We start from the raw sequence: 17641 nt of genomic DNA on the forward strand, positions 1-17641 counted from the left end.
TTCTCTAAGTGTTCTATTGCTGTAAGAAACAAATGGTTTGAGGATTATTTAAATGTATGTGTAGATAGATAAACACCAAGTGCACATTACAGATTGCTCAGCTTGATAAGACATCTTGATTCCTGATAAACACATGCAAATTAGCTTTTCAGTGAGTCAGAGTTAGGTTTTTAACGATAGAATATGTGTTTTGTGGAACAACAGTTGTGTGTTTATTTTTTATCTAAGGGCCAATAATCACATTGCTGTGTTAAGCTTACACAAGAATCTCAATGCTAATCCAGTTTTACTTTTAACAGAGGACTTCCATGCTGTATCAGAAGCTGCTTTTGAAACTCCTCTCGGTTTCAAAACCAGCATTGGCTTCTTTTAAAGAAATTCTGCTTCTTCAACCTTTCTGTGGATCCTGGCCAAAATCTCAAGCTGGCAACTGTCATTCTACAACACTGTTGAATAGTAAAATTATAAAAATGAACTGATGTGGGCAAAGTACCTTGTAGTTGTCCATTTCATATAAAATTCCACAATAGGAGGTTATTGTGACTTCAGAAGCTAATAGTGTATCTCTTAATACACGTTTAGGAGCTTCTTTAAGGCCACAAAGAAACTTTTATTTGGATTGTTTTTTTCTTCTCGTTTGGATGTTTGCTCTAATCCTTGTTTCATCGTTACATCTTCTCTCCTGCCCCAGGAATTGTACCCTGCTTTTTGCATACACAACGGAGGCTCTGATTTAGAGCGACTACCCACTGCCAGTACCTGCATGAATTTATTGAAGCTTCCAGAGTTTTATGATGAGAACCTTATGCGAAGTAAGCTGCTTTATGCCATTGAATGCGCTGCTGGATTTGAGTTGAGCTGAGCTGAGCTACTCTAATGCTCTGTCGAGGAACTAATCAGTGCCTACTTCCATACGCACCACCCACACCAAGCAGATTAAGAGAATCCCACCTAGGTTTCTGCAACTCATCTTTCCTGTCAAATACTCTCAAGTAGGTTTCAGTTTCAGTGCAAGATGTTCTTTCTCTGTCATTCATTAAGCATTTAACTGTATCAACGGTATCTTACTCCGATTTCAAAATAATGACGCTGTGTGCAGTTTGGTAGGCTTTCCAAGAAAGAGCATATTTGGGGGCACAGTAACATCATTTTGAAAATAACCAAAGATGAAGCTTTGGCTTTGCGCTGTTCAAATACAGAATAATTCCATAAGCTGGCAATAAAGCAACATACAAAGCAGCCCACGAGGAATAAACAGGGTGATGACTTTGGAGAGGGAAGCAGGCATTTTGCAAGTGGCTCGGAACTGAGAGGCTAAAAGCAGTTCCATTTTTTTTTCTTCAAGCGGCAGAAATTGTTTACAAACCTTTCTGCAACTGCAGTTTGTTGCAACTGGGGGGGGGGGGGAATGCATTTTTATTACCGTGGTAGGCATTGAAAGAGAGCGTTTATTTCACTTGTGTGCGTGCGTGTTTTTTCAATACCTTCAGTTATCTGAATGGGCATGCCTGTTCTTCAGTCACTACCTTAACCTGTGTCTTGATTAACTGGACATGTTCTTTCCTTCTTCTGTTCCATTTTCTCCTGTGTGCCTGTAGACTTTTTAATGCGACAGACTTCTTTGGCATATATAATACATACGATAGCTGTGACTTTGGAAAAGAAATACTTGTAACAACTATTAAAATATATTTGAACCGGAAGCTCCAGGCTTTTAATCTTTTATATCTGAAAGCCTGTGGGTGGGTGTTCACATTCCCTCTTTAGCTTTCTCTGTCAGGAATAATTGTGGTTGGTGTAGAAACTGGGCTTTCCTTCGTTATTTGCCATGATTAAACAACTACGAATCCATTTGCTCAGTTAGCAGTTAGCTGCTTGGACACGGGGAAGGGAGTGCATCACTGGACTATGTTTGACCGACAAGGCAAACATTTGTTTCATGTGGTTCAGAAATGGTTATGGCACTGGGTCAACATTTGTCTTCACGTGCAATTCTCACTAAATTATTTTTTTAATAATATAATTAGAACCTAAATCATTAACGGGCAGAATCAAGTGTGTCCTTTATTGTCAGTTGGAAAAGGCCTGAGAACTTTTACATTGGGGGGGCCCTTCCACTTCCGGCCTCCTAGACCGAAAGCTATTTTACTGCTGGGGAAGCTTCTCAATTTCATATTTAATTAGCAGTAAACAGCAATATATTTTAAATGTGCAGAAGAGCTCTTGAGTGATTTTAAGATGTTTACTAGTGTTAGTACAAAAAAAATGTATAATTTCATGATTTGGATAAGAAATGAAGTGTTAAAAATACTATTTGTAGTCACAATGTACAGAAATAAAACAATTGTTTTCTTTTTGGTTTTGTTCGAAGCTGCTTTATTTATGGTAACATTTACAATGCCCTGCCTATTCTGTTCCTGATAGCTGGCTGCCTGTGTTCTTTTTATTTTTATTTTTATGTAGATTATGGAACTTAACACAGAAGGACTATAGAAACCTTTAACAGGACTGCTGCCTTCTCTAAAATGCAAAGCCTGGACATTTCCTTTAAAAAACCACACACCATTATTTATTCTATAATCCAAAGTATTAAATATTTTGAAATTATTTTTTCAACTGAATTAATTTGTTGGATTAAAAGATGTCATGTTTGTAAGTTGTAAAATGTAAATTAAACTCTTTTTGTATTGAGTCCTAGTATTTCCAGGGTTTTGTTAGTTTTAGGCCACATTATTTTAATGTCTGGTAAGTTACAATTTACTCTTGTTGTGCAAGCATAGGGCACAGTTTCTAAAATGTTATCAAGGAAGCCAAAACAAGAATGAGGCTGACACTGGCCAAAATCAAATGAGCTATTCTCTGCCCCTTTCTCTTCCATGCCACATTGCAACCATTTTTAAACAAAATGTTTTTGCAGGCGGTCTGCCATGTGCTATAAAGTGCTGCTCTTAGTGCTTTTGGATTGGGAGGAAGTATATTAGCACATATGTGACTTTGTCCAGTATGTTCCTGTCGGCAGGACCTACAGCATAGGTGGTGTAAAATTCCAAGAGCTAAAATCTTAATGACAATTAGCACAATGAAAAAAAGCAGGGAGCAGCAGAGCCTGAAAGGAATACAGTCAGTTCTTTCCAGCCTTGGAAAATAAAAAAAAAATGTATTGCAACATCATTCTGCCTGGGAGCTGGCAGTCATATTTATTATGCAACCGACTAGCAAGATACCAACCAATTGTCAGAATCTGTACAGAAATGCCCATGTTGAATTGGTAGGTGAATGCAGCCCCACTTGTCATATAGCTACTGTACATTTCCTAGGGCCTCAGTTCCATCTTTGTATCCCTTGCAATCCTTACCTTAATCCACGGGCCATGTTACTGAGATGTCCACTGAGCCACAGAATTGTGTATGTAAATATGACCCTAGAAATGGATGAGCCCTGGAATAAGGGGCAGAGTTTAGTTTTGTTCAGAGAGAAACTTTGGAGGGTGGCATCCACGTCACCACAAGCCTTGCACTCACTCAAGCCTTAGCAGTCAACCGTTTTGGCTCCTGAACGCCACAAACCTGGAAGTGAGTGTTCCGGTGTGCGTACGTTCTTTTGAAAGCAGAAGGTTCGGTGGGGCTTCTGGGGCTTCCGATTGGCCGCAGAAAGCTCCTGCAGCCAGTTGGAAGCTGCGCCTTGGAAGTTGAATGTTTTGGAAGTCGAACAGACTTCTGGAACGGATTATTATAAGGCTGTGGTGGTTCAGAGCCTGTTACCTGACTCACTGAGCCAATTCTACACATACTCTAAATACACATTACTAAAGGATTGGTCTGTCTGTAATGGTTATACACACCTTTTTGCACCCCCACTTGGAGAAGTTTGAGGCCTTGCCATCATTTGCATGAGTGTCAGAAAAAGCAAACTCCTTCAAGCCAAAAGCTTCCTCCAGAGTGACAGGTAAGTTGTCCATGGCTGACTCCAGCAACTGAGTCTCTTCCCAAGTCTCAAGTGTTTCTTTTTACACAAGAAGCTGCTTTATACTAAGTCAAATCGCTGGTCCATCTAGTTCAGTACTGTTTACACCTAACCGGCAGCAGCTCTCCAAGCTTTCACATGGGACATTCCCAGCCCTACCTGGAGGTGCCAGAGAGACCTTCTGTATGCAAAGCAGCTGTACCACTGACCTATGGCCCTTCCTCTTTTTCTTATTGTCATCTCACCTTTTGCATTAAAGATAGCTTGTTGTTGTTTAGTCGTGTCCGACTCTTCGTGACCCCATGGACCAGAGCACGCCAGGCACTTCTGTCTTCCACTGCCTCCCGCAGTTTGGTCAAACTCATGCTGGTAGCTTTGAGAACACTATCCAACCATCTCGTCCTCTGTCATCCCCTTCTCCTTGTGCCCTCCATCTTTCCCAACATCAGGGTCTTTTCCAGGGAGTCTTCTCTTCTCATGAGGTGGCCAAAGTATTGGAGCCTCAGCTTCATAATCTGTCCTTCCAGTGAGCACTCAGGGCTGATTTCCTTAAGAATGGATAGGTCTGATCTTCTTGCGGTCCATGGAACTCTCAAGAGTCTCCTCCAGCACCATAATTCAAAAGCATCAATTCTTTGGCGATCAGCCTTCTTTATGGTCCAGCTCTCACTTCCATACATCACTACTGGGAAAACCATAGCTTTTACTATACGGACATTTGTTGCCAAGGTGATGTCTCTACTTTTTAAGATGCTGAAAGATAGCTTACACAAATATAAAAGCCATGCACCCTGTTATTTGACTAAATAGCTTCAAAACGATTTTAAAATTGCTGTAACTCACCCTGGGACCTGCTGGCGAAGGGTGGGTACAAAAACATCAAATTAATGCTTGTAGCAAATTAAAGCCAAGTCCAAGAACAAAAGTTTCTCCACCCACGCACATTCTGCCCACTCTCTTCAGCTTGAAGGTTGTCATTTGCTAAGTAAAAAGCTGATGGGCATCTTACTCAACAACACAACCTAAACTATCACATGGTCATCTGTTTACTCCTAAGTGAGGGAATAGCAGATTATCTGTGACTATTAACCACCTCTCTACCCAATCAGTTGGCCACAGGGCCTGTGCCAGTCCCCTGCTGAAGCCCCGCACGCGCCTTTGGCTTCCAGCCAGATCTTGCAAGAGATCCATGAGATCCCACTGCAACCCAGAAGCTGCGACTATAGCCACTTCTCTGCCAATGGGTGGGAGAGACAGGCATGGAGGTGCCAGATAAGTAAGGAGAGGTGGTGGTGGAGGTGGCAGTTGGACTACAACTCCCATCATCCCACCCTAGCTATCCGGGCCAGTGGTGAGAGATGATGAGAGTTGTAGTCCAACAGCATCTGGGGGTCCCAAGGTTGAGAAAGGCTAGAGACGTTGCTCCCGCTCCCCACTCCTGTCCTCTTAATAGCGCAGCGCATCCTCACAGCCGCCAGGGAGCGCTCGCTCGCGCCCGAAATATCCCCCCCCCCACCTGCGGCAGTGGAACGGGGGGGGGGGGAGGTGGAGACGCCAAAAAGCAGGAGTCATTCTAGAAACTTCCGGAAAGTAATAAATCCCGGCGGAAGTGAGAGCTGAGACTTCCTCCTCTCGCGTTCTCTTCCTTCCCTTTCTCTCCAGGTTTACGGTCACAGAGAAAAGAAATTTCAGAGAGATGACCGAATCGCACAGATCGGGAATTTCCGGGTCCACGTTACGGTAAGTCAAGAGCTGCGTTAATAGAAATGAATGAGGAAATTCCAAGATTCGACCATAACTGTGACTGAGCCACAACGTATTCACCCGGAAAGACGGCAGCAAAGAAATTTATTTATTATTTATGATTATTATTTATTTAATTTCTTAAAAAGGTTGGGCAGAGTGGCTTACGACAACCGTCCAGCGATACTTCGAACCTTTTGCAGGCAGGTATTATAACTATCATCATTATTATTTAATATCATCATTTATTCCATATGTATGATTAAGTTGAGATTCCTGGATTGCAAGAAGTTGAACTAGATGACCCTCGGGGTACCATCCTAATCTACAATTCTATGATTCTATGATTATTTTGTTACCCCCGCCAGATGAGTACATCTGGAGGGGTATATAAATTATTATTATTGTTGTTGTTGTTATTATTACCTTCCTTTCGCCCTAAAGGCCCCAGGGCGGGTATACATACACACATACACCTCTCTCTCTGAAAATAATAAAATGTCATAAGCCGGGGGGGGGGGGAGCTTTTTAAATGTGTAAAAGCACATTTTTACATTAAATATGAAATTAAATGAGAGATTAGAACACTGGTAAATCCCTGCTTGCCTTTATTTGGGGGTGGGGTACGCTGCTCCCCAATCAGACATTATATCAAAATTATTTCCGCCGGGCGGGCTGAGTTAGGATGAATCGAGAACCTTTCGAAACCTTGGAACTTCAGCTATAAGGTGTCACTCTTCCATTTCCTACATCTAGGGAAGCGCGCTGGTCTGGGGAGGGAGGAGGAAACAAAACACACACAAAAAACCCCACCAACGGCTCTTCCGACGCTTTCGGCGTGTGACGCACTTCCTGTTTGCGGCCCTGAGAGGAGGAGAGGCATCGTCTCCACCGTCACGGCTGCCGCTGCTTTATCAGAAAGCGGGAAGGGACGAGACGGGAGCTGAGCGCTGCAGTCGCCGGCCTTGAAGGAGAAGAAGAGCTCGGAGGTGAGGGAAGCGCGGAGGGCGCGGGGAGCCGAGAGGGGAGGAAGGTGGCGGGTATTGGGGGGGGGGGGAGGAAGGGGGTTGTTCTGAGGGGCGGAGGGGGGGGGTTGGTATCTCCACAGCGGCGTTGGCGCCAGGGGCGCGCGGCCTCCCCCCTCCCCTCATACCCTCCTCCGCCTCGCGCTCTCTCCTGATTGGCTGAGGCCCGCTGCAGGGGGTGGGGGGAGGGAGAGAAGGATGGTTATCTCTCGGCTCGTGCTGGGCTTCGCCTTGGCTTCCGATTCCCCCACGGAACCCCCCCCCCCCCAATACAGACTAGATTCTCTGGGCATTTGTGCCTCCTTCGCCCTCAAAGGTCGCAATGGCCTAGGCGCCTCTTTCTCCTTCCTTTGTCTGGTCTACCTCTTCTCCAGCCCCACCCCCCACCGATCTGTTTCTAACCCCCCCCCCCCGTCCTGGGGTTCCCACCCATGGGGTGTGGGTGGGAGTGCGTAGCCCCCCCCCCCCCCGTAGCGCCTTCCGTGAAACGAATCAAAACAAAGCGCAAAAAGGGGGGCGTCGTGGAGTGGGGGCGCCCCATAGGAACGCGTGGCGTGTCTTGTCTGGGTTTCCGAGCGATTCCAGTCGTTCGAGGGCTTCAAGCTTTTGTGGAGGCCCAACTTCTAAAAACGTTTATTTTTCCCGTCTGAAACAAACGCTTAAAAATTCAAAGTAGATCATATTTGTTGTACGTGCAAAGAGGGGGCGATAAGATTTTCATTGGCTACATGCAGCCTATTTCATCTGCGGTCCACGAAAGCTTATCGTGCGATAAGTGAAGGCACCCTAACGCTTTTAATTTTATTTTCCCGTTTGCATTTTTGCTGTGTAGTAGGCTAACATGGCTTGTTCTCTGGAATGGTATTGCTGTTAGCGATTTGTTTTCTGTGGCAATTGCCTGTTTTGTCTCTTTTTAAAATTCTTCTTGGTTTTACACAATGCTTTGCAATTACAAGAAGCCTTCCTGGTTTTTTGTAGATTGTTTTTTAACGGCTCTGTGCAAATGTTATCACTATTTAAAAATAAATAAATAAATAGAATCCTTGGTTTGTTTCGAAATTGCTCAGTGAACAAACTGAGCTGAGGTCAGAAACTGCCATTTGAAAACTATTAGGAGGATAGGCTAATGGTGCTTTCCGTGTTTACTTGGATGCGACTCCTGTTGAATATGGTTGGGATTGCAGTCTAGAAGATGTAGAAAGAATAGTCTTTAACTGGCAGCTGTTAAATTGCTTTCGGGGGAGGGAAACTTTTGAAAGTTGGAATCTTAAGATTTAAAAGTTAAGTAGATGAATGCTTTGTATATCTGTTAAAGCATAACTAATAATACTTGCTTGACAAATTTTAGATAAAAGCATTTCGAAAATAAAATAAAAAGAGTAGCAGTGTAACTTTTAAAGGACAGTAAATCTCAAGCAAACAATCCCTTGGTTGGTTACTTGATTCAAATGAAACTTTGGAGGTTGTGTAGAGATGATATATACAAATATATGGCTACCTTGGATTTTGTAAAACTAGTGCTGGGTCCAGTATTTCATATCTGGCCCGGCTTTTTGTCAGGAGTGGGTTAATAAAATACCCAAAGTTCACATATTAAATTGTTGATTTTGTTCAGCCTTGTGTAAGCTGCCCTAAGTAAGCCTTATTTGAAGAGCAGGAGATAATAAATTACTGAAATATGTGTTACTTGCTTCAAGTGAGTGACTTAATAGCAAGACTAGACTGGAGGCAATTTATGTGGTACCTCTGCTGATCTTTTGGGCATCTGGGATTTTCCGTGTTTCTCTAGAAATTTCCAGACTCATAATGAAGGAGATTAAGTAGCTAGGGGAAGGATAGTAAAGTGATAATACATTCTAACACTACAATTTTATTTATTCTTTACAAAGCATACATTTTATTACTCATTAAATACCTTTTGTTGTTATTCTGTGAACCACCCTGAGATCTACAGGTGAAGGGGCAGTATACAAATTTAATTAATGTTAATAACACATTAGATTATAAATGGAAATTCATTTTTTTTTCTTCACTGTGTAATTATTCATTTAATCTTAAAGGTCCAAGTAGGAGGAAGACACACTATATTTGTCCTAGAGTTCATTTGTATTCCACAGGAATATTATCTTAAAGCTACATTTTAGAATTTAAAAATGATGGTTAAATGTATATACCATGGTTGAATTTCCATTGGCAGATTATGATGGCTGGACTTTAGTAATTGTTTTATGATTAACTAAAAGCCAAATGCTACATTAGTTAGCATTATTTTCTGTATTTCTATTTTTTTCTTCACTAAGCTAAAGCTTACTCACCTTTTAGTCTATATTTTTGAATAATTTGGTCCTGGGAGTGAACTTAAGAAGCTGTTTAGTTCAAAATCAGGCCATTGGTCCATAACCATCTGTTTCCATATCACTGTTCTCACAGTGGTTGTCCTATGCCTTTTCAAATATTGCTTCTTTGATCCTTTTTAAATGTGGGTTAAACCACAGAACCTAGGGCTTGCTGATCAGATGGTCGGTGGTTTGAATCCCCTTGACGGGGTGAGCTCCCATTGCTTGGTCCCTGCTCCTGCCAACCTAGCAGTTCAAAAGCACGTCAAAGTGCAAGTAGATCAATAGGTACCGCTCCGGCGGGAAGGTACATGGCGTTTCTGTGTGCTGCTCTGGTTCGCCAGAAGCGGCTTAGTCATGCTGGCCACATGGCTGGCTCCCTCAGCCAGTAAAGCGAGATGAGCGCCGCAACCCCAGAGTCGGTCACGACTGGACCTAATGGTCAGGGGTCCCTTTATCTTTACCTTACTGAACCATTTATTTGCAAAGCATATGGTTAAGCAGACATCACTATACTTGCTAGTCAAACCAGACTGAACAAGAAGAGAGAAGTTGGCCTTGTTATAGGATCATTTGCATCCTTAAGGAAGTATTTAGGACAAGAATCATTCAGGAGATAATTAGAAGGTTAAAGCTCAAAGGTCAAGATTAGAAAAAAGGTTGGGTAGAGCATCAGCAGGACATAGGAGTATTCTTAGGGTTTTCAAAAATTCCCAGTAGAGTGCTAGTCTCACCTTTATGCAAGGATTTCAGCATCAGGCTTATCCGATGTAGTGTGCGAAAAGGCTGTTCAGGGAGAGCTTCCCTTGTGATGAGGAAAATTACACAGGAGGCTGCGATGAGACCAAGAGCAAGTATCCTGTTGCCCAGCAACTATTGTCTCAACACACAATCAGTAGAAAGGCTGTTAGCCAAAGAACTCTTTATATTTCAGTTTACCCAGTAAAGTTATATATTCATTCAGACAGAAACAGAGTTGTGGCCATCTTAACTGTACCCATTCCAGTACTGTAGCTGAGTTCAAAATACACTAGACTCTCAAAAACATTTATGACTCTGGTAAAGACCTGGATTAACATAGTGTAAGCACGACCTTTTAAGTGGAGCTTTAATTGCTTTTCATATTGAGGCCTAGAATATTTTTGAAACCTGGAAATTGTGGAGCAGGATTAGAACTTCTTATTTTTTATTGCAAGCCCTCCTGTGCAAAAGAATCACTTTCACCACCCCTCTTTAGCAGAGTATTTGCCGTACAATTTGGATTGTTGGCAGTTTGCTAGTTTTTAAAATTAAGTTCATTCAAAGTAACTTATTATAAACTGGAATAGCTAGAAGACCACTTGATCAAAAACTCAGTAGAGCCATTATATATTATGAATTTTAGAAACATCTATCCTGCTCCCCCCCCCCCCCAAAAAGCAGAACTATATCTTCATAAGAAGAAAAAGCTTTTAAGTTGAATTCCAGATTAAGGCTTCTTCACCTTTCTGATGTCTACTTCATTACAATTTCTGCTCCCCCCCCCCCCCGGTCACATGCCACTTCATGTTTAACACCCTTTCTTCAAGGATGGCATCTTTATAAATTAAGCAAGACATATTTAAGCAAAACATCAAAAATATACCTTGCATTATGCTCTACCAAATACTATATTAGTACACCTATAAGGAAGATGCAGGACAGTTTTAGCTAGTGCTAGAAACTTGCTTGGTACAGATGTCTTAATCAGACATGGCTCTTAACATTCAGTCATTAATGTTATGGTCCCCAGTTTATATTTATGTGCTGCTGTGAGGTGCAAGATTTTTATTTTATATTTACTTGTGAAACTTTTAGATTGTTGCAAACCATTTAGGCGTCTTGAAGTATGCAGTCATTAAAATATAACGTGCTTCACGTTGCTTGCAAAGTCATTGTGTTTGGGAATGATCTCTGTTCTGCAGATGCCTTAAAAGGTTAACTGAAGTTTCTGTTTCCAATATGTAATTCTGTAATATCAGAGGATTGTTTACTGAAGAGTTTAGATGCAAGATGAATTCAGTTGACACATTTGCATTAATAAGTGACAAAATAATTTGTAATGTTTCATTTGATGCTCATTAAAACGGCTTCCATGTTGATTAGTTTGTGGAGACATGGTCTATTAATAGTTGAACAGTGTTGATAAAAATAGGATAGCATTTAATGTCTTTTTTGTAGTACTGGATATTTTTGTTTTAGAAACTCTTAAACATAGAAATTAAAAAGTCCAAACTGAAAATTTATTCAGCCTGACATCATTCTTGTTCTCATTTCTGGTGTGATGATGGTAAGTCACCCAACAACTACAAGTTTCTATTCCAGGCATAGGCAAACTTGGGCCTCCAGATGTTTTGGGACTACAACTCCCATCATCCCTAGCTAACAGGACCAATGGTCAGGGATGATGGGAGTTGTAGTCCCAAAACATCTGGAGGGCTGAGTTTGCCTATGCCAATTCTATTCACTACAAAATGCTGGTACAATGGTACCTCTACTTATGAACGTGATCCGTTCGCACCCCAAAAAGTCCGTAAGTAGAGCGCCGCTACTGTGCGTGCCTGAGGCCTAGTCTGTATACCAATCCGCCCTCAACACAGCCAGTTTCTAACTTTGTGCTGAAATATAGCTAGTGTTAGCAGCAACAAGGTGCTCCACAACAAGGGGGACCACAGAAGAAAAAGGCTGTCTTTTGCATTTCTACCTAATAGGCATGTGCAATATATCAATATACTGTTTAAAAAGGATATTTTTCCCTCCCTGCCTCCTGAATATCTAAAAGTGTGACACTGAATTGGCTTTTTTCTTGTTTAGTAATATAGCTAATTTTTAAGGGAGCATTCTCTCACCTTACCTTTGATATCTCTGCTGCTGATTACTTCTACAGCATTTATTTTAGAGAAAATGTGCTAACTTAAACGTTATTGGTACAGTACTATAACGTAACTGTCAGGGGCTCAGGAGCAGAGGCACAGGAGAGGGAGGAAATAGAGACCGAGGGGGAGGAATCTGAAGGAAATGTTAGCGATGACAGCCGTCCGAGGTCTCTGAGTCTCTCCAGCGACTCGGAGGATTCACAGAAAGGGGCTCCCATGGTCAGAGCAAGGGGGGTGCCGAGGGGGACACCCCAGGAAGAAGGGGCAAGAGGGGACTCAGAGAGCAGCAGTTGGAAATCAGGACCAGCTTCTCCACCAGAGCGCAGTAGGGGGGAGGAGTCCCAGGCATCGGGATCAGGCGGCGCACCGCCAGCGGGAGGACATGAGTCAGGATTGGCCACACCTCCATCGGAGAGCGAGGAAACGGTCAAAAGGAAGGTCGGAGACTGGGCGCGCGCGCCAAGTTCAAATGTACAAGAGGGAGGCGCAGTGGGCAGCCCGGATAGGGAGCCAGGTCCTAAAGCCCGCCGAAAGGAGGGAGGAGACTCAGGGGGGTCAGCGTCAGAAGAGTCCAGGACGGAAGGGACCCCGGGGGGTAGAAGGACCCAGAGGAGAAAGGAGAGACGGAAGAGGTGGAGTAAGGTTAGAGTCTTAAACTGGTGTACAGGGGGCGGAGACTCAGATGGAGCTTCGCCGGTCTAGCCTCTAAGACGTAGAGCTGGGGCGCTCCGGTTTGGAAATGGAAACTGTACTTCAATAAAGACTTTTGTACATTACTGCCGGCTAGCGTTGGTCCTCTGTGAGCTGGGACCTGGAGCCAGCTCTGACAGTAACAGTTGTAACAATATGCTAAAGATAAAAGAACATTTTATCAGTTTTAAAGTTGGACCCATAAGTAGTAGAAGTTGCCATGGCATTACCATGTTCACCTCTACATAGCTCCTGCCTTATTTCAGGTATTGTGATAAATCGAAATATTGCAATGTGTAGCTGGTGATATATCGTGATGTTAAAAATCACATATCGCCCAGCCCAACTACTTAATACACAAAACAAAAAAAATTCCTTCCAGTAGCACCTTAAAGACCAACTAAGTTAGTTCTTGGTATGAGCTTTCGTGTGCATGCACACTTCTTCAGATACACTGAAACAGAAGTTGCCAGATCCTTCTATGTTTCAGATCCTCCAACTTCTGTTTCAGTGTATCTGAAGAAGTGTGCATGCACACGAAAGCTCATACCAAGAACTAACTTAGTTGGTCTTTAAGGTGCTACTGGAAGGAATTTTTTTTTGTTTTGACTATGGCAGACCAACACGGCTACCTATCTGTACTTAATACACAGTTCCCTGAGGCAGGACACAGAGAAGTTCCTTAGACCACATCTTACTTCTGGATTTAATGACTAAATAATATTTTTTAATGGTTGGAATTAATACACTTTAATTAGGGGTACAAAAAGAGGTGCTTGCCACTAACCCCTGCCGTTCCATTTTTATCCAAATGAACTTAGGAAGTTCTTTTAGGTCTCCTGCAATTGCTAGGTATTGAAGGAGATGCACAGTCTATCACTTGCACAGTAGTGAAGAAGGGAAGAAAAAGCAGCATAATGTGCCTTGCTGTTTGTAATTTTATTGAAACATTTGTAAAAATGGGAGAAGACTGCTTTCTTCTCAGACCTTCTCACTGTTAAATGTTGTTTTGCTGGAAAGGCCCCTATTCTCAGTTGGGCTTTTCTGCATATCCAGTTCTTTGCTCCATATGTAGCCTCAGTTCTGGATAATGAGGTTAATCTATAACAATCATGTGTTTTTATTGAGGTTCCTGAACTTTCTTTTCAAGACCTTGAATTATTGGAAGCACATAGCAGATGAAATAATTTACCTGGATTTCCAATAAGGCATGTGGCTAGTGCAGTATTGTCTCACTTTGTTGGGCCATAAACTTCAACATGCCAACTTGCCATCAACTGTCATCTATCAGCAGTCATTCATTTGGCTGCTGGAGAGAGAGAGAGAGGAGGAGGAAAGTAGGGTCTACTCCATTTGCTTGCCTGAGAGACTGGTTCTATTTGGTTCCTATCTCTGAATTGTTTATATTCAATCTATTTATAAAAACATTGTAACTTTTAAGAGCTGACACATGAGTTTGCTATTTTGCTTCTCCCCTCCATGCTGTTTTCCTTTTGTTCCAAGGTTTTTAGATTAGAGGCTGCAGGCAGGGACTGTCTAGTTAATCTTACTATTTAAACCAATCTGGGAGTCTTTTTCAGCTGACTAGCATGGTAACAATGTCTTAAACAAATTCCTCCCCTTTCTCCCTCAAGTCCATTGGCAAATAGCGGGTTTAGAACAGTGTTTCCCAAACCTGGGTCTCTGGTTGTTTCTGGACTACGATTCCTATCATCCCTGACCATTGGTCCTGCTGGCTAGGGATGATGGGAGTTGTAGTCAAAAAACAGCTGGAAGCCCAAGTTTGGGAAACACTGCTTTAGAAGAAAGACAGTTTTACACTGCTATTACTAAAGCTGTACTCTTACAAAAAAGCATAAAAACTGTATTCTGCAGCTCTGCTGATGGAATGCAGCATTGTCAAGTTTCAGCTCCTTCTGTGCCTCTTCTGTGTACTTTTTGGGAGCCCTTGGAATAGTATAGTAGAGGGGGAAATCAGTAAAAATAGGAGTGTATCCCAAGCATTGCCAGCTGAGTTCTGCTGATGCAGCAGCAGTTCTGTTTCCTTTCCTCACCCTGCTCCCTCCCTTGGGGCATCCGTCCAATCTTCCCTGGAGGGTTCCCCAACCCTTTGGAGCTGAGTTTGAAGGTGCACAGAAGGCTGCAGAGAAGAGGATAAGAAAATCCCATACTGCTAGGCAAGTTTCTTGTGCTAGTGGAATGAGAACATTGGATACTGCCCAGAACCTGCTTGTGAAAGCTTCCCCTGGATCATTGTCTCGTCTGTGAATGGAAGAACTCCTTTGGCTACAAACCAAAAGCTTGTATATAGATGTGATGTGTGTTTCATGATGGGTGTCTTGGTAAAATTCCCTTGGATGTACCATCAGTTCTCTCCTGCCCCCCAATATGTAATGCTTTGTTCTTTCATGAAATAGTTGTGTAAGATTGGAGACATGTCAGTGTAAAGCTGGTGCATGATATTTAAGTTCTATCATGCAGCTGTCTTGACTATTGCATTCTTTGCATAAATCCTATGGCCACTGCTGCTGCACACCAGCGCCCCCCTTTCCGTTCCATTTCCCGTAGTTTAATTGACCTCTGTGATTCTCTTGATTTATAATTGCATCCCACTAGGTGACAACCTGAGATTAAAGTGTTAAGACTGAATGAATGGAGTTGTTGTTTGGCACCCTTTATCTTCACTCTTTCCAAATAGTGGTGGATGGCTTTTCAAAATGCTGACAGATTTTAATTCTAATGAAGCAATTAGCATGAATTTTCTTGATGGCACAGAATTGGCATGTTTACTCCTTCATAGAATTCTAGTTTTGCTTATCCATAAGCAGCCTCAAACAAATTTTGTGAAGTGCCATGAACTATTGATAGAATTGTTGGTTTTTAAAAAGTATGAAATGTCGGAGGTACCACATTTTGGAATTCATGAAATTCAAAGTTACCAATTTGATAGCTTCCCCTTGCTGAAAATCTATATTGTTAACTTATAATTCATGAAAATTGTGACCAGTTGTTTGCCCTGCTGTGTAACGAGCTAGTCCCTGAATGAGTTGACATATATTTCTCTGGGTTTTGCTTCCTTGATGGATTTTTCTGAAGATGCATTTTCCAGTATTGCCTGCATTGATACTAGTTTATGTAACAAACACACATACTGGCTGGTACCATCTTTTATTAGCATTGTACTATAACTGTGCTTAATCTTAAAATATAATTAGAGTGACTTTTGGAATTTGTTTAATGAATACCAGTAAAGCATGTAAGGTGGAGCAGCTTTACACATTGTTTAAATGTGTTTATACATATATTTATTCATTTTGTATTCACACGTCAAGTTTGCAAGTGTAAATATCTGCTTATTATTATTTTTTGCTACAACTCTGATTATCTTGTTCAGTAGCGATATGCTTTGCACGCAATGTATGGTGGGGCACTGAAATCAGCTTTCAGTTTTCCTTTTGCATTATAGTTGGGCTTGTAAGATTATGACTTGCCAGAGCAAAACACATTAACCATTAGTCATATGAAGCCTATACTCTTAATCTAATGAGGGCTAGAAATTAATCATTAAGTATTTGTAGAGCCATAGTCAAAGGAAATCCAGGTTCTATTTACTGCATAATGGTGAGGATATAATTTTCAGCACATTTTGCTGACGCATACTGAAAGGATATCCCTTATCAGGCTGATAAATGCTGAAATGGATTTTCTTCTGCTTGCTGTCCATTCCTTTCCCCCCTGCATTGCCATTCTGTTTTTACTTGTAATTTGTAATCTTACTTACATTTCTTATGGTTAGCTTTTCCGGTATATTCTGTACAGGTATTGGTTTAAAATGGAAATACTTTCCAAAAACCACTTGATACTTGATATTCAGAAACTTCCTGGCTCCTTTCTAATCCAGCCTTCAACCTGAGTTTGGTATTGAAACAGGCTTGGTTGCCCTGGTGGATAACTTATGCCAGGAACAAGTATGCAGTTCTTTTGGTCCTTTTGGACTTATCTGCAGCTTTTTTTTACCATTAACTATGGTATGTTTTAGCTGTCTGACATTGGTGGTGAGGCCCAGGGTATCCAGTTCTCTATATCTCTTGAATCCATTCTGTCATTGCTTTCTTCCCCAGGCTTTCTTGGCCCATCGAGTGCATTTTGAATTTTAGAAAGTGCTGTGGATGCCAGTTAGAAAATGGCTGCTTTGGGAGGCATGGCTTTGGCCCAGTCTACTTCTGTGCCTCCCCTGCAACACTACTTTCCATTGCGGGCATTAGGCACTTGGGTTAATAAAGTTTCTCCATGTGCCATTAGGAAATGGTGCAATGGAAACTTTTCTAATGGATATGGATGAAAGGGGCCCTTCTGTTTTTCTCCTAGAGCTCTCTGTGACTGAAGGGAGAAGGGTTCATTGAAATAGGGTTTGGAAGAAACTGGTAGATACAAGAGAAATGAATGCATGCATGTCCAGTTCAGCTATTTGTTAAACTGAAATATATGATTAAAGCAGATTCATTTCTATCATTCAGCTTGTCTTTTCAATCAAAATTTCCAGTGTTAATATTTGTTAAAACCTTGTTTTCTCCCCCAAGGACTATTGTTATCAAAGCAATATAAAACATGGTGGATTATTATGAAGTTCTAGGAGTGCACAGACATGCCTCACAAGAAGACATTAAAAAAGCGTAAGTACCAATCTTTAAAACTGTAGGTAAGCTGCAAATATGTTTTGAATTTCTTTGAATGTAATGTCTCCTCCACATTTTGGGTGGGTAACATGGTGTCATACATCAAGCTACTGTGTTCATTGCTTGTGATCACTGGAATTATTTACTGTATCAGATGATGTTCTGTACCAGACAACTGTCTTGAGAATCGATAAGTCATGAGAAGAATTCTTGAATATGCTCTTCCAGCAATTTTTGGGCTATATCCAAGTCTAGTTTGCTCTCGGACTTAATGCATTTTTTCTCTCCCCATACATCCTGAATTCAGAAGATTT

At 41.8% G+C, this 17641-nt stretch overlaps 2 protein-coding genes across 3 annotated transcripts in view; both read left to right on the top strand.

Annotated features, from left to right (window-relative positions):
• The window catches only part of UBE3C (ubiquitin protein ligase E3C), a 60723-nt gene extending 58367 nt beyond the window's left edge, over positions 1-2356 (top strand). Inside the window, exon 23 of the mRNA XM_028751558.2 lies at positions 692-2356. Coding sequence (XP_028607391.1) covers positions 692-862 — 171 coding nt within the window. The 3' untranslated portion in view covers positions 863-2356. The remainder of the gene's footprint in view (positions 1-691) is intronic.
• Positions 2357-6514: 4158 nt separating this feature from the next.
• DNAJB6 (DnaJ heat shock protein family (Hsp40) member B6) overlaps positions 6515-17641 on the top strand; it is a 65043-nt gene continuing 53916 nt past the window's right edge. Inside the window, exons 1-2 of one of the 2 annotated variants that reach the window (XM_077936753.1) lie at positions 6515-6695; positions 17232-17324. In XM_077936753.1, coding sequence (XP_077792879.1) covers positions 17260-17324 — 65 coding nt within the window. In that variant the 5' untranslated portion in view covers positions 6515-6695; positions 17232-17259. The remainder of the gene's footprint in view (positions 6696-17231; positions 17325-17641) is intronic. The other variant, XM_028750613.2, reaches the window with a different exon arrangement.

The sequence above is a fragment of the Podarcis muralis genome, chromosome 12, assembly GCF_964188315.1.
Source record: "Podarcis muralis chromosome 12, rPodMur119.hap1.1, whole genome shotgun sequence".
Lineage (NCBI taxonomy): Eukaryota > Metazoa > Chordata > Lepidosauria > Squamata > Lacertidae > Podarcis > Podarcis muralis.